General features: G+C 44.0%; 1 protein-coding gene across 1 annotated transcript; it reads left to right on the top strand.

Annotated features, from left to right (window-relative positions):
• Positions 1 to 2,004: 2,004 nt before the first annotated feature.
• Positions 2,005 to 7,199, top strand: TRIL (TLR4 interactor with leucine rich repeats). Its single transcript, XM_010371359.2, has one exon. The coding sequence runs from the start codon at positions 2,500 to 2,502 to the stop codon at positions 4,933 to 4,935; it is 2,436 nt and encodes an 811-aa protein (XP_010369661.1). The 5' UTR covers positions 2,005 to 2,499; the 3' UTR covers positions 4,936 to 7,199.
• The last annotated feature ends 16,927 nt before the right edge of the window (positions 7,200 to 24,126 follow it).

Genomic DNA, 24,126 nt, shown 5'->3' with positions numbered 1-24,126 from the left:
CCTGCTGAAATCCTTAAAGGGGAATAAAGGAATATTTATTTCAAGTCACTGTATAAGCTAGGGTGCATGATACTGTTAAAGAATAATAAAGCTCACTCTAAATATGCAGACAGAAGATGAGGAGGTTTCTAAATCCCTCCTTGCATGTGTCCCCAGGCTTCTCCTCCTTGAGTGCCTGTTCACCCTCCTCTAGGTAATACCACTCACCCCTCAAACTCAGCACAGGTTTCCCCTCTTCTAGACGCCTTCCTCATACTCTCAGGCCAGGTGCTGCTCCTCAGGACTATCACAGTTCTACCCCTCAGCGCTCATCTCCTGGAATTATCATTGACTCACCTCCCTGCAAAGCCAAGGTCCCTGTTCACCCATGAACGATCTCATCTTTCTCTAAATTCATAACTTGCCTCTATCACTTGCCTATATTAATTGCTAAATGAGGCAATTACTGTGAAACATGAAATTATTAAAAATCATTTGTCACCCTGTGCGGTGGCTCATACCTGTAATCCTAGCACTTTGGGAGGCCAAGGTGGGAGGATCGCTTGAGACCAGGAGGAGTTCGATACCAGCCTGGCAACATGGCAAAACTCCCTCTATAAAAAATACAAAAATTAGCTGGACATTGCAACAAGGGTCTGTTAGTGCCAGCTTCTTGGGAAGCTGAGATGGGCAGATCACTTGAGCTCTGGAGGTCAAGGCTGCATTGAACGGAGATTATGCCACTGCACTCCAGCCTGGGCAACAGAATGAGATCCCGTCTCAAAAAAAAAAAAATCATTTTCGTTTTTGCAGTGTTCTGTATTACTGCCTTACATTATTATCTAACCTTTCAATGCATTGCCCTTCGGACTAGATTGTCTTTCTCTTGAGGTGAGGATCTGTATTTTTCCTTTAATTTTCCACATTGTTGCAGAGTATGCAACAATGTTTGCTCGAAACTTACGTTTTCTCAACACCTTGGATGGGGGCAGGGCCCTTATTTTTTAGCAAGATGGTTTACATAAACAAACAATAATTAATAATTAACAACGCCTCCTTGTGTATTCTCATTCTCAGCAGTGGCTGACCCCAAAGGAGACATTGATTAAATGCTCCATTCCCTATGGATAATAAATAATAATGCTTCCCCAACTGAGCCAGGCCTAAACATTTTTGCGCCTAAAGACTTTGAAGATCACTGCAAGTCCAGGCACAAAGCAGGAGGGCCCTGCAAGGAGTGTTTACCTTAGGATCTGTGAAGGTTATTAAGTGTGTGCACATGAGCAGAGCCTACTCCAGGGGCTCTATCACTGTAGGAGAGTTAATGGGACTGAATCACCAAAATGTGGCAGACACTTTCATGTTGGCAGAACCAGTTCTGTGATTTCTTCATGTTCTAGCCCACAGCAGGATAGGGTAAATACTCCCTTCGGACACCTACAAAGGGGTGGTGCCTCTCCTCAGCTACTAGTCCACGTCAAAACCCAAGCAACCGTCAGACTGGGTTCACCTACCCTCTTCTGATGGCCTTTTGCAGTCAACCTTGTGCTCCCCCAAACTTCCTGTAGAATGCTGGCGGACTCCGTGCTGCTCAAACTTCCCGCAGGGTGGCACCCGGAAGAGCAAGTGACAAAAACGAGGAGGGCCAGGCCAGCCGCACTCCCACTGCTCAGAAGCGGCTGGTCTACTCTTCTAAAATAAAAAGGTCTCTGTCTGCAAATCCCGTTTGCTAGCCCGGTAATCCTCCCCCGCCCCCGGCCTAGCATGTCCGACCGGTACAGCTGTTTTTAATCCCTACTTTCCTCACTTGGCATCCCGGTCTCGGGCTGACCAGACGCGGAGCCACTTAGCGTTTCCTCCTCCCCCTGCCGGGGTCTGTCCTCCCTCCGCCGTCTCCTCTTTCTCCGCCAGCGTCCCCGCGGGCAGAGTGTGGGAAGAACGAATTTCCGCCCGGTTTGCTCTCCGCTCGCCGACTTGGGTCCCTTCCAGACGCAGCCCGCGTGCTCCCCGAGCTGTTGCACCGGGGCCGCGCTCCGCGTCCGGGACCGCGAGCGAGAAAGTGCCGTCTGCGGGGGCCAAGCCGCCGGGGCTCTGCTGCCAAGCCGCGCCCCGAGAAGCTCTTGGAACGGCTCCAGCCTGCAGCTGGGGAATCCACTCGGCTAGGAGAATCCGCACCAGGGAATCCAACTCTCCGGACTCAGCTGCAAACAAAAAGCGCCGGGTCTTGCTCCCTCCCCCCGCCCCCCGACGCGCACCCGGAGAAACAGTTTTCCACAGAAATGCAACAAGTAGCACCCGGGGTCTGCAGAGCGCCCCGCGCCGCCTGACTTGGCCGGGCGAAGCCCGCCTGCAGAGACCCGGGCCGGCCGCCGGACAAAGGACGGAGGAGGGGCTGGACGGCGCTGCGAAGTCCGAAAGAGGCCATTTAGCGACTCTGGTCGGGCCAAGGGGAATGCAGAGGAGACACAGAGCCGGCGGGCCAAGAGGACGATCCGGCCGCAGCACGCAGGGCGGGCGGCGATGGAGGCTGCCCGCGCCGTGCGCTTCCTGCTCGTGGTGTGCAGCTGCCTCGCGCTCCCGCCGCGGGCCAAGCCCGTGTGCCCGGAGCGCTGCGACTGCCAGCACCCCCAGCATCTCCTGTGCACCAACAGGGGGCTCCGCGTCGTGCCCAAGACCAGCTCGCTGCCGAGTCCCCACGACGTGCTCACCTACAGCCTCGGCGGCAACTTCATAACCAACATCACGGCCTTCGACTTCCACCGTCTGGGGCAGCTCAGACGGCTGGACCTGCAGTACAACCAGATCCGCTCTCTGCACCCCAAGACCTTCGAGAAGCTCTCGCGGCTGGAAGAGCTGTACCTGGGGAACAACCTCTTGCAGGCGCTCTCCCCGGGCACGCTGGCCCCGCTGCGCAAGCTGCGCATCCTCTACGCCAACGGGAACGAGATCGGCCGCCTAAGCCGCGGCTCCTTCGAGGGCCTGGAGAGTCTGGTCAAGCTGCGGCTGGACGGGAACGCCCTGGGGGCGCTGCCGGACGCAGTCTTCGCCCCCTTGAGCAACCTGCTCTACCTACATCTAGAGTCCAACCGTATTCGCTTTCTGGGCAAGAACGCCTTCGCCCAGCTAGGCAAGCTGCGCTTCCTCAATCTCTCTGCCAACGAGCTACAGCCCTCCCTGCGCCACGCGGCCACCTTCGCACCGCTGCGCTCCCTCTCCACCCTCATTCTCTCGGCCAACAGCCTGCAGCACCTCGGGCCGCGCGTCTTCCAGCACCTGCCACGTCTGGGCCTGCTGTCGCTCAGGGGCAACCAGCTCATGCACCTCGCGCCGGAGGCCTTTTGGGGCTTGGAGGCCCTGCGCGAGCTGCGCCTGGAGGGTAATCGGCTGAGCCAGCTGCCAACCGCGCTGCTGGAGCCTCTGCACAGCCTGGAGACGCTGGACTTGAGCGGCAATGAGTTGTCCGCCCTGCACCCGGCCACCTTCGGTCACCTGGGCCGGCTGCGCGAGCTCAGCCTGCGCAACAACGCGCTCAGCGCCCTATCCGGCGACATCTTCGCCGCCAGCCCAGCCCTTTATCGGCTGGATCTAGACGGCAACGGCTGGACCTGCGACTGCCGGCTGCGAGGCCTGAAGCGCTGGATGGGCGACTGGCACTCGCAGGGCCGGCTCCTCACTGTCTTCGTGCAGTGTCGCCACCCCCCGGCCCTGCGAGGCAAATACCTGGATTACCTGGATGACCAGCAGCTGCAAAACGGGTCCTGCGCGGATCCCTCGCCCTCAGCTTCCCTGACCACTGACCGCAGGCGGCGGCCCCTCCCCACGGCCGCAGGGGAGGAGATGACGCCACCTGCAGGTCTCGCGGAGGAGCTGCCGCCGCAGCCGCAGCTCCAGCAGCAGGGGCAATTTCTAGCTGGGGTGGCCTGGGATGGAGCCGCCAGGGAGCTGGTAGCCAACCGCAGCGCCCTAAGGCTGAGTCGGCGGGGCCCAGGCTTCCAGCAGCCCAGCCCCTCCGCCGCTGCCGCTGCGGGCCCGGCTCCACAGTTCCTAGACCAGCACGAGAAGTCCCAGCGGGGCCGTCCGACTCCAGCAGATCCCGCCCACGCGGAGCCCACCCCAACGGCCTCTCCCGGTTCCGCGCCGTCGCCCGCCGGCGACCCCTGGCAGCGCGCGACGAAGCAACGCCTGGGCATGGAACACCAGGAGCGTGCCGCCCAGTCCGACGTGGGGGCCGGGCTGCCGCCGCTGGTGTCCGACCCGTGTGACTTCAACAAGTTCATCCTGTGCAACCTGACGGTGGAGGCGGTGGGCGCAGACAGCGCGTTGGTGCGCTGGGCAGTGCGCGAGCACCGCAGTCCCCGGCCGCTGGGCGGCGCGCGCTTCCGCCTGCTCTTCGACCGCTTCGGCCAGCAGCCCAAGTTCCACCGCTTCGTATACCTGCCCGAGCGCAGTGACTCGGCCACGTTGCGCGAGCTGCGCGGGGACACCCCCTACCTGGTGTGCGTGGAGGGCGTGCTTGGGGGCCGCGTCTGCCCTGTGGCTCCCCGGGACCACTGCGCGGGGCTGGTCACCCTGCCGGAGGCCGTGAGCCGGGGCGGCGTCGACTACCAGCTGCTGACCTTGGCCCTGCTGACGGTCAACGCGCTGCTGGTGCTCCTGGCCCTGGCGGCCTGGTCGTCTCGCTGGCTGCGGAGGAAGCTGCGGGCCAGGCGGAAGGGCGGGGCCCCGGTCCATGTTCGCCACATGTACTCCACCCGACGGCCCCTGCGCTCCATGGGCACCGGCGTGTCCGCGGACTTCTCGGGATTCCAGTCTCACCGGCCGCGCACCACCGTGTGCGCGCTCAGTGAGGCGGACCTCATCGAATTCCCCTGCGACCGCTTCATGGACAGTGCGGGCGGCGGTGCGGGCGGCAGCCTGAGACGGGAGGACCATCTCCTGCAGCGATTTGCCGACTAGGTGCAGGGCATGTAGAGATCATCTCATTGGCCCTAAGGAGCCGCCTCTCCCTGAGGCCCACCAGCTCACCTCAGGGGAAGTGCCCTTTTGTGCACTTGCCAGAGAGGCCAGTGGGGACAGAGGGCCAGTTCGGGCACCATCCCCCAATTCCCAGTACTCAAGAAGTAAATGGATGATACTTGGTGGTCAAAGCCAGAGTAGGGGACAAATGGATGGTGGGATGCTGAGGTTGGAGTCTTCACTTGGAGGCTTTGACACAGCTATGCAAATGGCTTTTGTAGCATTGCAATGCAGAAGCCAGGCTTTGGGGGTAGAAAGGGGGTGCTTGTGCCCCGAACATGGCCAGAAATATTTGGGTGCATGCTTTTTGTTTGCTCAGTGTCAAACAGGGAAGTTTTGTTTCTATTTAAGGAAAAAGGAACTTATTACCATTACAAAGGAGGCTTGGCCAGGGACTCCACTGGTTTGGTGATCTCTGCCAAAAAGAGGGATGTAAACAGGTGGTAAAGTTTAACACACCCGCCAAGGAACTCATTTATGTTGGCTGATAGAGCATGCAGGATACCTTAAAGTTTAAATAATAAGAGACCCTTTTTTTTTTTTTTTTCGAAAATGTGAAAACTCTTGACATTTAACAAACTGACCAATAGACTCAAGGACTGTTTTAGTTGGACTGGGCCATTCTATTATGTTCCTTTTAATATTAACAGTACAAGAGCGCTTGCTGACTTCGAGGATAACTAAGATTACATACTTTCTCAGGAGAAGGCTGCATGCAAGACTTCTCTGTCAGGGTTGCTCCTGTGGCTTTTTAAATTTTATTTTTTTAAACCTATATATGGAAAAGGAAATTTCAATGCCAGATTTGATAAAAGAATGTGATGTATATGTAGCTGATGACCCACTGGGGAACACCAGCGTTCCAGTTCACTTACCACATCTGTGACAGTGTGTTTAGATTGGAATAAATGTGATGTGGTACTTCTCCTGTTTTTATCAGTGACATGGTTGACTGTGCCCTAATTCTCTTGAGTTGCAGTTAAGCAATGAAGGTAATTTCCTAATAGGGAAGCAAAGGGTGATTGTCAATTGATAGTTTAATGTTTGACCACATTAGTGTCCTTATATGAAATAGTAGAGGGGAAGAAATTATAGAAAAAAAATGTGAAAAAAAATACACCAGTGGGTATCTTTTCTACTAAAACCAGAAGATTGTTATGAATACTTACACCTCACTGTGAAATAATGATATGTTTTGCAATTAATTCCTCCCCAACTCAGTGTCTTACTGTGTTATTAAATCTTATCTTTTAGTTAATAGTTGCAGTATTTCTTTTAAATGTTTTTGTTTTAAACTTAGGGGTAGGAGCCTTTATTTGTTCAGTTGTTTCCAACTATTTGGGATACTTTCATTCCCTGCTATTTATGAAGTACATGTTTATCACTAAGTGTAGTGGTTTGGTTTACATTAATAATTTTATGTATGGTCTAAAAATGCAGTCACTAAGAGAATGTACACTGTGGTTATGTTCACAGTGGTTATGGATTTATTGGCAGTGGAGTACCATGGAGGTCACTGCAATGGTGCTAAGGCTGACAGTGGAATCTTCTGTTTAGGGCCTTAAGCTTCTGAGGGTCCTGGTGACTCAGGGAATCCATCACAGCCCCGGGTCTTTCACCGCAGTTCACTCCTTTTATGTTTGGCCTAGATTGACCCATGCCTGCCCTCTTCTCAACAGCTGAGTAGGGAACCAGCCATCTGAATGAGCTGATCATTGTTTATGTTCAGATGAGTAAATGTCCAGACCACTTAAACTACAGCTGCTTTTCTGGCAGTCTTGTCTGCGGGGCAAAAACTTAATAAACCACAGGAAATAGACTGTCATTCTTAGTTTGCTGCCAGGGCTTATTTTAGATTCAGAGCATACTGGTACATGGGAGCGGTAGTGTTGTTTGCTCTTATTTTCAACCAGTGAGCTGTCTGGCACCTTTTGTGCCCCTGGCTTTTTTCAATCATAGCACTATTGCATCTCTTAGCTATTTCTTTTGTCCAGCAGGGTAATACTGAGTCCCACTGCAAGTATGGACAAGGCCTCTGGTTCTCCTCACTACTCACCTTTTCAGCCATAGAACATCACTGAAAATGCCTAATGCTTCTATGTTCTACTTTAGTTTCACTGGGAAGTCTTTCAGTGGGAAATGAATAAATGTTATACATTGTTATGTTCAGTTATGTCAATAAACCCACTTACTAATAGAGATAATTTGTTGGAGTTTCCAAATATTTTATACACTTTCACAATGATACAATGCAGTTTCCATTTATGGAAATGAAACATAAGCTTGACGTCTTTCTGTCCTTTTTAATGTTTTTAATTTCCATTATCATAGGTGAGTATGGACTTTAAGAAACAGATGTGTGATGTTATGTGCAAAGAAACAATGAAATGGCTCTAAAAGCAGATGGTCAGCCACAGTATGAAAGTGCTGTTGGAAACCAGTGACATCAAGGTGCAGGTGATCGGATCTCGGCAGGCATTGCCTGTTTAAAGGAAACTGATGAAAAGTTTCTGAAACTGATGAAAAAAGGCTTGACTAGCCCTTTAGCTCTCACGGTCAAAAATATGAAGGAATTATCTTGAGCTGGAAGTCATTTTTGATTTTTACCACTACACAGCTTATGAAAAGATAACATTCCTAAGGAAAAAAGATTAAACTTGTTATGAGTTAGGAGTATTCAATGAAAGAGCCACTGGCTAGTCTGCAATGTTGTGGGACCTTCAAGTCAACCAGTGGGATTACTGTTTCCATAATGCAGGGGATTTTGCGGTGCTACCAGGTAATAAATAATTAGCATGTGATCAGAACACCTTGCTAAATTGTCACACACCTGATTTTCACCAAAAGTACAGCAACGTATATTAAACCATTAAAAGAGACACTGGATTGCCTGGTATTTGTGTTTAACCACTCCCTCCTGTTCTTATAAGACTGGAAGGTAAATGGTGATGAAGCATACTAGTGGTAGAAGTTTATTCCCAATTCCAGACCATGGCCTGGTATCAATATCGTCACCATCCTCAGTATAGCATCATGAAAAGCTGGAATGATGCTAAGGAAGTGATGAAGTCACTTAGTCATTAGAGGGTTGCATTCATTCTTTTTACCTGATCTCTACTTCAGCTTCCTCATCAGTTAAAATGGGCAGCCTAAGAATCCTGATTGCATAGTGCTATTGTGAGGCATAAATGGGTAAGTAGCATTCAACAACGCCAGTTACACCACAGATGTTCAATAAATATGAGATGTAGCAGTAGTAGTAGTATTCTTTACACAGGGCAACAAATTGTATGATTAAGGAATTTCAGGGACAGGCATTTCTGCTTAAGCCATAACCAGCCAGAGAATTCAGATAATGGAATTACGGCAATCCTTCTCCTCCTCTTTTTCTAGTTAATTGAAACATTTCTGTATTTCTTTTGAGAAGTGTCTGTGCGTGTCCTTTGCCTGCTTTTTAATGGGGTTGTTTTTCTCTTGTAAATTTAAGTTCCTTACAGATGCTGGATATTAAACCTTTGTAAGATACACATTTTGCGAATATTTTCTCCCATTCTGTAGGTTGTTGACTCTGTTGATGGTTTCTTTTGCTGTATAGCAGCTCTTAAGTTTAATTAAATCCCACTTGTCAATTTTTGCCTTCGTTGCCATTGCTTTTGGTATCTTTGTCATGAAATCTTTGCCCATTCCCATGTATGGGATGGTATTGCTTAGTTTATCTTCCAGCATTTTATAGTTTTGGGTTTTACATCTCAGTCTTTAATCCATCTTGAGTAGATTTTTATGTATGGCGTAAGGAAGGGGTCCAGTTTCAGTCTTCTGCATATGGCTAGCCAGTTATCCCAGCACCATTTATTGAATAGGGAGTCTTTTCCCCCTTGCTTGTTTTGTCAGCTTTGTCAAAGATCAGATAGTTGTAGATGTGCAGCCTTATTTCTTGGCTCTCTATTCTGTTCCATTAGTCTATGTGCCCATTTTTGTACCAGTGCCATGCTGTTTTGGTTACTGTAGCCTTGTATAGTGCAAAGTTGGGTAATGTGATGCCTCCAACTTTGTTCTTTTTGCTTAGGATTGCCTTGGGAATTTGCCTTCCCATTAACTTATAGATAGTATCTTCAAGTGTCCCTTTACTTAGTTTACTTAAAACAGTATTTTGCATGCACAAATACTTTTTTTCCTAGCGATTTCAAGTCACTTTATCCTTTTCAGTCATGTGGCAAATAGTATTCTTTTCATTTTGCATGGGGAGACTGAGGTATTTGGAGATTATGCTTAACTATTTTAATTACTGAAATAATTAGGAAAGAACATATAGTTTCCTGATATGTACTTGCTTTATGTTAGGGCAGAGTACCTAAATATTCCATTACAACTGTTGGAAAGATTTTTAAGTTACAGGCGGTGAGATTTCTAATTGACACAGAACTGTGAGTGGCTTTATTTGGCTGTGAAATGGTATCAGATGCTAGAGGGAAATAAATTGTCATGCCCCAGTATTTCAAGCAACAGCATCTTCCAACTATGTAAATCCACAAAATTTCTTTCAAACTAATGAAAGCTTTATAATGCTAGTCTATGCCATAGTTAATGCTGACAGGACGGCCCTGTTGCATATTAAGACCAGCTGTGGCCATGTAGCAGGCTTCACTTTGCCAAATTACAGTTTTTTGGTTAAGTAATGCTTACCCCACAGCTGATTTCATACTCGGCTCTTAGTATATGGATACTGAAGTGTGTGGAAACACTTTGAATGGTGGCCACCATCCTCTTATTCCATTCTCTCCTAACTCTCGTGTCCTTCTAAGGATTGTTACTTTAGGAAATTAAAATAATCACAAATTAAAACAAATACCCGTATTAGCACCACTCAGTAATAGTTAACATTTTGTAATGCTTGTTTTCAGCCTTAAATGTCTCTATTGACAGATACCTCTGGTTTCCTTCTCCACACCTTGTCCTCAAAGCCAACGACCATTGTGATTTGGATGTGTTTCCTTCTAGTTCATGTTGAAATGCAGTTGATTCTTGTTATTCATAGTTAGTTATGTTCTATAAAGTCACCACAAACACTGGATTCGTGAATACTGAACCATTGCTCCTAGGGGAAATACAGCGCTGGGTCCCTGCAAGCCTCTGGTCACATTTTCATCGATCAATATGTAACCTTAATTTATGTGTGTTTCTATTTAAAGACACCTTATGTGGCATATATATATATATATATTATGTGGCTAGATGTGGTAGCTCACACCTATAATCCCAGCACTTTGGGAGGCTGAGACAAGAGGATTGCTTGAGCCCAGGAGTCTGAGGCCAGCCTGGCAATATAGTGAGATCCCATCTCTATAGAAAATAAAAAAATTAGCTGTTCATGGTGGCATGTGCTTGTAATCCCAGCTACCCAGGAGGCTGAGGTGGGAGAATCGTTCGAGCCTGGGAGGTTGAGGCTGCAGCGAAGTATGATGTGCCACTGCACTCCAGCCTGGGTTACAAAGTGAGTCTCTCTCTCTCTCTCTATATATATATATATAAATATAAATATATATATATATAAATATATACATATAAATATATATATAAAAATATATATATGTGTGTGTGTGTGTGTAGTTGGTTCATTAACATTGAACTCAGCCAACAGCACTGTGACTCATGCCTGAATGGAGCTTATCTAACATGCATATTTTCTCCATAAGACAGCTTCCTGCGCTTAGGAACACTAACAGCACTTTGGCACTATGCTTGGGGAACCCTTTAAACAGCAAAGTCACCAGCAAAAAGCACAAAAATGGGGAAAACATGGCATTAAATAGACTAGGAAAAGGACTCTTGTTAACAGCATGAGAACTGAAACAAAAAGGCAGAACATCAACTTGTTCAGCCTCAGCTGGGAAGCTGAGCGGCGCTCAAATTTGTCACTGCCCTCAGCATGTCAGCAAATGTCTGTGACAGTGCTGTGGAGTGTTGATTCTAGGGTCACAAACAAATTTTGGTGAGAAAATGAATTCACAAATACGTCATCTGAGACTCAGGAAGGTCAGCTGCACTTTGTATCTTCCCAGCTTCTTCTCCTGTGCCCCTTACCCCATTCCTTTTCTTTTTTGTTTTTCTTTTTGAGACGGAGTCTTGCTCTGTCACCCAGACTTGAGTGCAGCGGTGCCATCTCACTCATTGCAACCTCTGCCTCCCAGGTTCAAGTGATTCTCCTGCCTCAGCCTCCCAAGTAGCTGGGATTACAGGCGTGCGCCACCATGCCCAGTCGATTTTTGTCTTTTTAGTAGAGACAGGGTTTCACCCTGTTGGTCAGGCTGGTCTTGAACTCCTGATCTCAGGTGACCTGCCTGCCATGGCCTTCTAAAGTGCTGGGATTACACATGTGAGCCATTGCACCCGGCCCTCTTTTCTAGATGCCATAAATTACCTTTTATCTTTTTAAATTTAAAATATGCCTGTGAGTAATCTTGTCTTTTAAATTGGTAACCACACCTACTTTGGGATTGTTTGGTATTTTCTAGTGATGCTCCTATGAGTTTTGTTCCCTTGCTACGTGTGCACAGTTTTCAAAAAATTAATTTTTTTTTTTTTTTTTTTTTTTGGAGACAGAGTCTCACTCTATCACCCAGGCTGGAGTGCAATGGTGTGATCTCAGCTCACTGCAACTTCTGCCTCTCAGGTTCAAGTGATTCTCCTGCCTCAGCCTCCCGAGTAGCGGGGACTACAGGTGTGTGCACAGTTATTATTTCTTCTTTGGGGATGCTTACCAGACATTAAAAATGCAGCTACTCTTGTGTCCTTTCTCACCTCCACCCACTTACTACCCGTTTCTCAGGAAGGGCTCCACAGATGAGAAGGGCTAAGTATATCTCCTTACCACCATCTGGCCCAGGCTCACCCTTCAGAAGGTGTCAGTTCCTATATCCCTTTTATTTGGAAAGGCTCTTTGACACTCTCTTACTCTATGGCGTTCTTTTATTTGCCAAGGAAAAGGGTGACTGGCTCTGAGAAGAACATAGTTTGCTTCTTGGAAGCTCTTATTTGTGTACATTTACTGCCTTCACACTCACTATTTGGTGAATTTTTTTTTTCTATTTCTGTTTTAACTTCTGAAAACACACACACATGGCTTTTTGTTTGTTGTTTTTGCTTTGCACATAATTTGACTTAGGCTGTTCTCCTTCATCCTCTTTGTTAGTATCACTAATTATTTCTACTTTCTGTTTCTCATTTGGTTCTTCTAAAAAACACATAATTTTAAACTTACCAAAAGAGCTGCAAGATTCTTTCAGAAAACTTCTGTATACCTTTGGCCAGCTTTCTCAATTCTTAATATTTGCCCTGTTTGCTTTCTCATTCTCTCTGTCAATTACTTAAGAATAAACTACAGACAATTATAGTTTTTATTTTTTTATTTTTTTATTTTTTTTTTACCACTAAATATTTCAGTTGTATTTCTGAAGACGAGGACATTGTCTTACATAACCACAGTACAATTATCAGGATCAGAAAATTTAACACTGATAAAATCCCATTATCTAATCCACAATCATATTCAAATCTATCAACTGTCCTAATAACATTCTTTTTAGCTATTGCTTCCTGATGCAATCTAGGATCATGCATTGCATTAGCTATCGTATAGCCTCTCTTTCCATTTTCTTTGTTTTGATTTTCTTCTTTTCTACAGTAAGGTATATTGAGGTATAGTTTACATACAGTAAAATTTACCCCTTTTGAATGTACAGTTCTGTCAGTTTTCACAAATGCATATAATCATTTAGCCACCACCATAATCAAGATATATATATAGACCATTTCCATTACCACAAACAGTTCATTTGTGCTCCTTTATATCAATTCCCCTCCCCATAAATTCAATCCCTGGTGATCTCAAATTTCATTTCTCTCCCTATGGTTTTTCCTTTTCTAGAATGGCATATACATGGAGTCATACAGTATGTAACATTTTGCATCTGGCTTTTTGAGTAGTATTCCATTGCATGAACATACCCCACATTGTTTATTCATTCACTGGTTCAAATTGATTTTAAAAATAGATCCATACCTTATGGTGTGAGATATGGATCAAGCAAGCAAGCAAGATTAATGTTTTTTGTTTTGGTTTTATTTTTTTCCATATGAATATATAGTCCAGTACATTTTGTTATATATAAAAGATAACCAATTTTTTCTGCTTTGAATGACCTCTGCAACTTTGTTGAAAACAATCAGTTGGCCCTTTATGTGTGTCTATTTCTTGAAACTCTATTCTGATCCACTGATTCATATGTCTCTTCTCAGTCCAGTACCAAATTGTCTTGATTACATAGGCAGTCTTGAAATCAGGTAGCATAAGTTCTCCAAATTTATTTTTCTTTATCAAAGTTGAGTTTGGCCAATTAGCTTTTTGATGTTCCATATACATTTTATAATTGACTTGTTATTGCCTGAAGAAAAATGCCTGGTGGGATTGTGATTTTGATTGTATCTTAGTCCATTCAGGCTGCTGTAACAAAGTACCATCAACTGAGTGGCTTGCAAACAACAGAATTTTATTTCTCACAGTTCTAGGGACTGGAAAGTCCAAGACCAAGACTTGGGCAGATTCAATGTCTGGTGAGGGCCAGCTTCCTAGCAGACAGCCATGGTCTTGTTCTAACCTCACATGGTGGACAAGCCAAAGGAACTCTCTGGGGCCTGTGTTTATAAGGGTACTAATTCCCATTCATGAGGACTCTATCCTCATCACCTAATCACCTCCCAAAAGCCCTACCTCCTAATACCATCACCTTAGGGGTTAGGATTTCAAGGTATAAATTTGGGGAGGGAGGAGACACAAACATTTAGACAGAGGTAGATTGCCTTAAATCTATAAATAAATTGGGAAAGAATTGACATCTTAACTGACTCTTGATCTGTGAATGCAGTGCGTCTTTCAATTTATTTAGTTCTTTGTAATTTATCTGATGTCTTAAAGTGTTCAGCCAACACATCTTAAATCAATATTGTTAGCTCTATAAGTATTTCATGATTTTTGATGTTATATAACATCGAAAGTATATATGGCATGTTTAGAAAAATTCAGTTTCCAATTGTGCATTTTCTAGTCCATAGAAATAAGTTGGATTTTATACATTGACCATTAAACTTAGTTCTTGTGGTTTTTTGAATATTTCATGCATATAATCCCATTATCTGTGATAAAGATAATTTTATTTCTTCCTTCTCATTGGTATGCCCTTTATACATTTTTCTTGCCTTATTGCACTGTTTAAAAACAGCAATAACTCGGGAGGCTGGGGCAGGAGAATCGCTTGAACCCAGAAGGTGGAGGTTGCAGTGAGCCAAGATCACACCATTGCACTTCAGCCTGGGCGACAGAGCAAGACTCCCTCTCAAAAACAACAACAACAACAAAAAAAAAAAAAAAAAAAAAAAAAAAAAAAAACCCCAGCAACACACTGTTTAATAGCAGTAGTAAGAGAAGGCTTCCTTGCCTCACTGCTAATCTTAGGAATAAAGCATTCAATCTTTCACATTAAGTATGATGTCACCTCAATGTTTTCATGACACCTTTCATCAGATCAAGGAAGTTATAATTTGCTGAGAAAGGATGTTAAATGTTGCCAGTTGCTTTTTCTGCATTATTGAAATGACAGTATGATTTTTCCTCTTTAATCTGTTGACATGGTGAAAATTACATTGACTGATTTTTGAGTTTTGAACCAACCCTGCAACTAAGTGGGACAATATATAATATATATTATCATTTTTATATATTACTGGTTTTGAATTCTTCACATTTTATTAAGGATTTTTGCATTTATGTTCATAATGGGTTTGTCTCCAGTTTTCTTTTTTTTTTTTGTAATGGTTGTTTTTGGTTTTTGTTTCAGAGTAATGCTGGCCTCACAAAGTAAGTTGAGAACTGTTTCTTGCCTTTCTACTTTCTGGAAGAACTTCTATAGAACTGGTATTATTTCTTTCCTAAATGTTGGTAGATTTGCCAGTGAAGGCTTCTTTGCTTGAAGTTTTCTTTGTAGAAAGTGTTTTTTCTCCCATGAATTAAATATATTTAATGGATTTAGGACTCTTCAGATTATCTAACATTCTTGGATGAACTTTAGTAATATGTGGCTTTCAAAGAATTTGTTCATCTCATCTAAGCTATCAGATTTATTAGCATAAAGCTTATTGGAATATTTTCTTCTTATTATTTTTAATATTAGTAGAATCTGTAGTAATGTCCCCACTTCCATTCCTGATACTGGAAATTTGTATCTTCTCTCTTATCAGCCTTGGTAAAGAGTTATCAATTTTATTCTGTCACATACAGATTTGTTTGTCAAGTAGCATGTCCATAACCTTAAAAATTGTTTCTTTTTTATCAGCATTTATGTATAGTAAAAAAGTAAGTTTTTTTGATTTGACAGGCTATGTTGTTTGAGACTTTGTACACATGGACAGGTATTCTTAAATTTGTGTAATAGTTTAGGCTAATATATACAAATTAGCACCCAGAAGTATGTTTTCTTTATACTTAGCTCTTCTCTTTCCTCAACATTATGTAAAACATGAGGGCAAACCCTTTCCAAATAAAATTAATATGAGACTCCTTTCATAATGTATCGGGAGAACCCGCTCCCGATGTTTAACATGGGTTCTTTTCTATTTCCTAAGTGTCTCGGCTGGGTTGAGAAATAAAGGGAAAGAGCACAAGAGAGAAATTTAAAGCTAGGTGTCCGGGGGAGACATCACATGTCGGCAGGATCCGTGATGTTCCCCGAGTTGTAAAACCAGCAAGTTTTTATTAGCGATTTTCAAAAGAGGAGGGAGTGCTCAAATAGGGTATGGGTCACAGAGCTCACATACTTCACAAGGTAATAAAATATCACAAAGCAAATGGAGGCAGGGCGAGATCACAGGACTATCAGATGAGGTGAAATTAAAATTGGTAATGAAGTTTCCGCATGCATTGTCATTGATAACATCTTATCAAGAAACAGGGTTTGAGAGCAGATAACCTGTCTGACCAAAAATTTATTAGGTGGGAATTTTCCTCCACTTAATAAGCCTGGGGGTGCTATAGGAGACTGGGGCTTATTTCATCCCTTTGGCTGGGATGCCTTAAAAGGGGCCGTCTATAAGCCCACCTTCAGGGTGCATTCTCTTTCTCAGGGATGTCCTTTGTCGAGAAAAAGAATTCAGCGATATTTCTCCTATTTGCTTGTGAAAGAGGAGAAATATAGCTCTGTTCCGTCCAGCTCACCGGTGGGCAGTTCAGTTACCTCTCTTGTTCCCTGAACATTGCTGTTATCCTGTTCTTTTTTTAAGAACACACACACACACACACATATATATACATGTATACATACACATGTATTATTTAATTTATATAAGACTCATTAAATATAAACTACTTTGAGGCATAAGGCATTTTGTTTATGTAATTTAGCAGACCTTTATAAGCATGTATTTTGTGTCAGGCATGATTTTAAGAGCTATTCCTACACTAATTCATTCAGTCCTCATAATATCTGTCCTCTGAGGTAGGTACTGTCGCTTTCTCAGATGAGAGAGGAGGAGACTGAGGCACAGAGAAGTTATGTGTCTTGATGGAGGTGCCTGAGTGGGGAGCTGTTGGAGCTGGATTTGAAGTGACACTGGCTGGCTCCAGAGTCCTTGCTGTCAATCCTGATAACTTTTGTCACCTCATGTGTACACATGATGAGTGATAAAATCAAGCGATTGCTCTTAGAGTGCATGGTGAAGATCCCCCCCCCCCCCCATGTAATGCTAAAACCGATGCTTTAGCTCTAACCAATTTGGCCTTTTTTCCCACCTATTTTTCTTAATTTATGTAACACATGTATGGGGCGCTATCCAGTGTTACATTACTTATACTTAAATATTTAATGAAGGACGTGCAGTTCATCTTGCAGCCATAAATACTTCACTCTGTCTTGACATGTAGGGTTAGTTCTTTCCACTGGTTTGTGAGCTCCCTAAGGACAATAATTCTATCTTGCATTTCTCTTTGTGTCTGCACAGGGCCTGGCTGGCTTTGAATAGAATTCCTGGATACCTGCTTATTGATGAGGGCTGCAAGGCAGCTGTTCAGTCCTTTCCCACTGAGACACACGTGCCAGACACTGTTCATAAAAGTGATATTCATTTGTGTGTGGGGCAAGTCACTTACTAGCTGTAATTTCACCCAAATATACATTTATATAGTCATGGTTAAAAATTGACAGATACTGTAAGATGGTACATTCGACTGGAAGCACAATACTTTTTCTGTCTTGAATGTAGAAATATAGTTTTTAAAAATGAGCATTTGGATAATTTAGTACAGATTTCCTCCCTCAGCACACTCTTTGTAGATTTTATATTGCATATAATAAATCTGGGATTATGTCTTGTTTATGTCCCATCGCCTAGCATAGTGCATTTCACATAGTAGGTTCTCAATAAATGCCAATAGAATTTTTAAAGCCTTGGTAAAGCATTAGTCCTGTTAGAAAGGGAGTGATGGTAGCAGAAATTTTTCATCAAAGATCTTTTGGATCTACTGAGTCTGAGTTTTTGCTTTATAGGACATGGAACAGGATATTGTTGCAGGCACACTGATGACTTATTTTTCACCTCGTCCCCATTCTTGAGTAACTTCTTCCCCCATAAAATCATGACTGAGACAAAAAAAAAAAAAAAAAAAAAATCCAAGGCATAGCAATAATTTATGAATTTCTTTCTGCACCAGAAAGACATAAGACAAGTGTTTTTGTGAGATAAGGAACATTTCAGCAACACTGTGAGGCATGAATTAAGGTATAGGCAACTGGTCCCACCAGGTGAATGATTATCTGCAGTTGCCAGAGTGAGCTGTCTCAATGGCTGATGAAGCTGCTGACCTTGATATATTTATCATCATTACTCCAGGGGACAGGCACCAATATCTCTATTCTTGTGCATACATAGCCAGAAAAGGAGGCACAGTCCAGTGGAAAAGAATTTATGTGTATAGGTGTGTGATGTTTGTGTGTCTGTGTGTGTGTGAGAGAGAGAGAGAGAGAGAGAGAGAGAGAGCGAGAGAGAGAAAGACAGAGTAGTTGGTTCTTACATCTTCCTTCCTCTTTTAACTTTTTTCTATTTTTACCGAAAAGGGAAAATGGCATTAGGCTCTCCTCTAAAAGATCAGATTCATAATAGCTCCTCAGTCTGCAAGACTTCAAGGGGCATAGTTTTTCCTTATAAGGGAGCCGAGTAAGGCTGCAAAAAATAGACAATCTGTGTTACCATCTCTCAGGCTAAGATTGCCGGATTGCCATATGATTAGAGGAGGCCAGAGTGAGGGATGTGACCCTGGATAATGCTGGTGCTGTGTCCTCCCCTCACCCCAGGATGGTGCTAATTGCTTTCTGGCCTGGAGTTTGAAATCTGTTCCACTGTCCCACGCCTCTGGCCTGGCTTTCTGTGTTTTGCTGGGATTCTTGGGTGTTCCTTGGCTTGTGGGCACATCACCCTGATCTCTGCCTTCATCTTCATTTGGTGTCCTCCTGGTGGGACTGTCTGTGCGTAAATTTCCCCTCTTTATAAGGGCACCAGTCACATTAGATTAGGGGCCCACCTTATTCCAATATGACCTCGTCTTAACGAATTATACCTGTAATAACCCTATTTCCAAATAAGACCACACTCTGAGCTACTGGGGGCTAAGACTTCAACATAGAAATTATAGGGGAGACGCAATTTAACCCATAGCAGCATCCAATCCATTGATGGTGATTCACTTGGGAGCTTTTTCTTCATCATGAGTTAAACAAGGAAGAGGCAGGAAAACAGCAGAGGAAATGGTGGAACAGTCAATCTTTTCTGATAAAGGATCTGGATGTGGAAACACGAAGCCTGGGGGATGAAGCAGAGACCTCCTACTCGTTCATCAGAACAGTCACCTACTGTCAGAGGACCCTGAAGGTATCTGAGTTGAAATATGATGTATGGGTCAAAGAGTGCTTAAGCCTCCAAAGCTTTTTGCAGACTCCCAGTGGCATGTGAATTTTAGCTGCCCAGGCAAAATTACTTGAAATCCTTGGCCTTATGCCTCTAGAAATCTGAAGGTGCTCACCTAAGAGGCCTGCCTTCTCCCCTGTGTTCTCAAATATGGAGGGGTACTGCTTGGGAAGGAGCAGCTCCTTTGTAAGCGTCTGGTCTTCTCAGTCACTTGACTTCCTAATAGTACCACGTTTTAAAAATAAATTTCATATTTCCTTAACAAATATCAAAGTAGAATGAAATTCAGCCAAGACTGGGTGCTGGGAGCTTTGTTAGACCCTTGTATGTCTAATCTCAGTTCTCACAGAAGCCAACAATATGCCTATTTCCATTTCCAGATGAAGCCACAAGGCTCAGCATTCAGTGGCTTGCCCCAGGGGCTCAGAGGAGGCCAGCAACAGCCCAGTCCTATGCACTTTGTATTTGGGTGTCAATTTTTGAAGGACGCAGATCGCTTTTTAAAAAATCTTAAATATCACATTGAGATAAGAATTCATTTGACCCTGTTGAGCCTCTCATGTAAAATGAGGAGTCTGGATTTAGATGATCTCTATGCGCCTGTGCAGCCCTAAAATGCATCTAAAATTATGATTTTTGTTTTCCTGTTTTGGATGTAAGAAGGAGAGGATGTAGGCTGTCCATCTGCTTTTTTTTTTTTAAGATGGAATTTTTAACATCTCATTGTGGAATTTCCTGGATCTCAACCAAGTATGCAGATCCCCATCTTCCAGAAGCTCATCTATTTTTGACTGCAACAGAATTAGAATGTGGTCATTTAGGGGACAATCCCTTTGGAGGGGTATTTTTCTTTTCTCTTCTTCAAATATATATTTCTTTCCTTTTCTTCAGATATCTTTGTGCTCCTATTGCTTCCACAGATGTTCAGAGCTGGCCACACACAGCCTCATTTGCACTTGGCTGACAGGCAGTAGCCTGTTGCACTGGCCAGAGAAACACAACACCTTTCTCTGCAGAGACCGGATTCTGCTCTGGGCACCTCTCCTGTGGAGCAAAGTGGGCCAACCAACAGGCTTTGACTGATTTATTTCAGGAAGACTTGCTTGTTGATGGATATGGTAATCATGCCAGTAAAATTCAATTACTGTATCCCTGAGGACTGTAGCAAGCAATAATAAATTAGGAAACATGAGCTTTGGAGTATCTGAACTGAAATTATAATGGGGTTATTGAAAAACAAACAAACAAAAATCCGAAGCATTCATTTAATAATAGATGCTGCAGTTTTCCCCACCAAAAATTAGTTCATCAACTAACCCTTTGTTCTTGTCATAAAAGAATATGCCTTATACATAGCCAAGATCATTTTGTCTTAATTACTTAGTATTGTTGTAGCTCCCAGAGCACCCCTGCCTTCTGGGTAACGGTACATAGGGAGGAAGCAGCCATCTGGAATGGCCTCCCAAGACCACCGCACTAATCCATGCTGGGTTCACACATGCTCGCTGCTCATGGCCTTGGGTTTCAGGTTGCCATCCAGGGCTGAGGTTTCAATGGAAGTTGTCATCTCAGAAAGTCTGCCTAGCGCTGAACCACTGACATCCATCAGGAATGTCAAGTTGCGCATTGTGTCATTAACTTGAGCCAGCTTTCCTGCTATCAGATCCTTTTTCATTCCTGGCCTTTCCACCCTGTCGTTCTTCCTTTGTGTAACAGTTTATGGCTTCTCCTGTTTGTGCCTTCCACCCGTGAGTTGTGCACGCATCTCCTCCATGCCATAAGTAGAACTTACAGAATTAGCTGACATTTCTTGTCCAACATAAATTTTAAGTGCTTGAAGGGAGAAAGAACATTTAGGCAGTCTGGTTATATCTGCAGACTCTATGGTCTATCCCCAGATAATTTTAAAGTTAAAATGGTTTGTCATGAATGTCCTCCTTCACTTTATTTTCTTTCTCATCTGGATCCCAACATTCAAGTAGATAACACAGAACTGATGACCAGGGGAGATATGGTGAAGATGACAGAGGACCTAAAAATATTTTCTGAATCAGTAGCAGTGATTTTCCACCAGTAATAAATGTCTTTCGGGGTATCCACTAAGACCAAGCCTGTTTATTGGAAAACTGCTACCCTCTCCCCACAAGTACATGAAGGACTTTAAGCCTGGAACATGCTTAGTTTACATGGCCCGACAGAACTGGCCAATTCCTGAACCAAGCTGGGCTCCATAGAATTTTTCTCCCAGAAGTTGAAACGTTATCCAGTTGATTGGTTTGCTGGAGTTTGGAGATGGCAGGGCTCTGGAGTTTGGGGCCATTATTTTTAGCTATATAAACAGTGCCATGTGCACAGGAAAGGGAGAGGGTGGTTTTGTAATGAAACAAGTGTCGCGAGAAACAGAGAACAGAGATGGTCCAGACATGGGCAAGTCACTGCTTTGGTTCTGGTGACTGTCACATCCTGCTTCTAGAATGCTCATGAGGCCCAGCTGCACTCCATTGCCTGCCCTTAGATCTTCCCAGTACATTCCCTTTTTTCACTTTGGTTGGTCTCAATAGGAAGTTTTGCTATTTGTTTGTTTTCTCTTTTTTAACTGGCAAAAGAGCCTTGAGATGTTATAATACCATCTAATGCTTTCTTGGACTTGGATGGCATATGAGGACAGAGGAAGGGCTCTGGCATGATACTTCGAACAGTAATAGTGTAGTCATGGTAGTAGTTCCCATTAGCTCTGTGTTAAATGGGTGGTTAGAGTAGGCCTGGCAGTGAGGGTGGCCTTGCTGGAGAGGGTTACTGTCCTTTGGTAGAGGAAAATCCCCCATTTCACCCTCTGTCCCTGCTCCCGTGCTGGTGTGCACTCTGTAAGTCTTTGTCCCCAGCGCTGCATCTCAGGCCTCAAACCTTCATTACCTCTTCACTATTTTGCCTCTTAGCCAATGCCTCTTCCATGCCCATCTTCCTAGGACCTTAAACATTTTTCTAAGACATTCACAAATGATGAAAAATTATAAATTATTTCATTTGGGCAAGGGAACTGGCAATTCACGGCAGCATACTTTAGGATTTGCCAAGATTAGGGGTGATTCTTTCCATTACAACGAGATGGACACTTCAGGACATCAAGAGACAAAAAGCAGCCAGAGGAGCTTACTGTCCCTTTATTTCCCATGAAACACAATGCTGCACAGTGCCCATATTGTGCCCACACTGCTTCCTGTGCTTCGCCAAAGCAGGGATTTCATCCAGCATCCCAGCTGTTCTGGAGCCTGTGCTGGGGTGGCTGGCTAGGAACAGGGGACACAGAAGGGTGTTGCTTTCATGCCACAGCTGTGCTTGGGCCCTCTGCACAGGCAATCAGTGAGTCCCTCAGGGCAGAAGGCTGTGGGAATCTCCAGTCTGACTCTGTCCTCATTAGGCCCATGAAGAGCAAATGTCCACTATCAGAAAATGAATGAGCAAATACAACCCCCAAATAAAGGGGGACTTGCAGAGGAGACTGTAGTTCTCACTCCCTTGATGTGGGCTATCTTCTGGGAAAAAGGCATGACACTTAGTGTAACTTGTTTAAGAACCATAGTCACAATTTATTAGCCTCTTCTGTTCTTCTTAGGGGGGAAAAATCACAACATAAGGTGTTCAGGTCAACCGTTACACAAACCCAGGTATGCCAAGCCCTGCACTAGGTATCTTGCAGCACCTTATTTAGATGTCATAGTGGTCCGACAGGAAGACATTATTACTACTAATTTTCTAGCAAGTTATGTAACATGCTGAAATAATCACCCACCTGGTAAATAGCTGCCATGGAATGTGGACCCGAGTTTAGCTGACGCCTAAAACTATGCTAATTCCATTGCAGTGTCATTCGATATTTCTTAAGTTTATCTGATGGGACACTCAGGGTGAGGTGAGTACTTGTTAAAAATCTGATCCTGGGTCATGTTGCAGATCCAAGATGTCAGAATCTTTTAGAAATGGGTACAGGAATTTGCTCCAGGTGAATCTCATCAGACAAGTTAGATAAATGCTGCTGTAATGCCTTAAAAAAAAAACAAAAAACAAAAAAACACAGTAATTCTTAGTGAGGTGTGTGCTAAGAAAGTCTTTTTTCTTTTTCATAAACTTTTTATTTTGCAATAACTTTAGATTCGCACGTAAGTTGCAAAAATAATACAATTTCCTTATACTTCCTCTCACCTAATTTCCCCTAATGTTAACCTCTTTAAAAAGCCGTGGTACATTTGTTGTAACTAAGACACTAACATCGGCAAATTACTATTAACTTCACTCCAGATTTTATTCAGCTTCTACCTATATTTACCCTAATGCCCATTTACTGTACCAGGATCCAATCCAGGGTACCACAGTGTGTTTAACAGACAGACTTTTGGTAGTACATATGTTCTGAACTAAAGCTAATCATGAGTATACCTAATGGCACAGCAATTGCACTCCTGTATGTATTCGTAGCAAATGACATGTATGAAAACATTTACAGCAGCAGTCTTCAATGGAGATAAAACGCAGACACAACCCATCCATAACAGAATAGATAAATAAAATGTATATTCATGCAATGGAATATTGTGTAGAAACGAGAAGGAATAAACTATTGCCTGTTATAATAATGAGGATGAATCTTGCAAACACGATGTTGCGGATATGATGCAATGCAAGAAAGAGCACACACTCTAGGCTTCCACTTACACAAAATTAAGACAGGCGAAACTAAACTATGCTATTTGAAGTCAGAATACACCACACCTTTGGGAGCGGTGGTGACTGAGACAGGCAAGAGATTTTGGGGTGTCGGAATGTTCGATTTCTTGAGCTGGATGCTGGTGCCATAGGTGAGTTCACGTTGTGAAAATTCATCAAACTGTGCACTTCAATATCTGTGTAGTTTTCTGTGTATATTTTATTCTTCTTTAAAATTCTCTAAACACAGACTGAAGTGTTTCTGTGGAAAAGCAGCACCGTGGGTTTGGGACAGCAGCTTTAATTTATATCTGAAAACAAATTAGCTTGATGCAGCAAATTGGATACAACGGACTGTGCAGTCACCCTGCACTAGGAAACAAGCATGGCTCCTTGGCTAATTTACAGACACCAGGGCATCCTCCT

Source organism: Rhinopithecus roxellana, chromosome 6 (assembly GCF_007565055.1).
Source record: "Rhinopithecus roxellana isolate Shanxi Qingling chromosome 6, ASM756505v1, whole genome shotgun sequence".
Taxonomy (NCBI): Eukaryota; Metazoa; Chordata; class Mammalia; order Primates; family Cercopithecidae; genus Rhinopithecus; species Rhinopithecus roxellana.
Note: the sequence above shows the minus strand (reverse complement) of the source record. Positions and strands in the feature narration are given on the sequence as shown.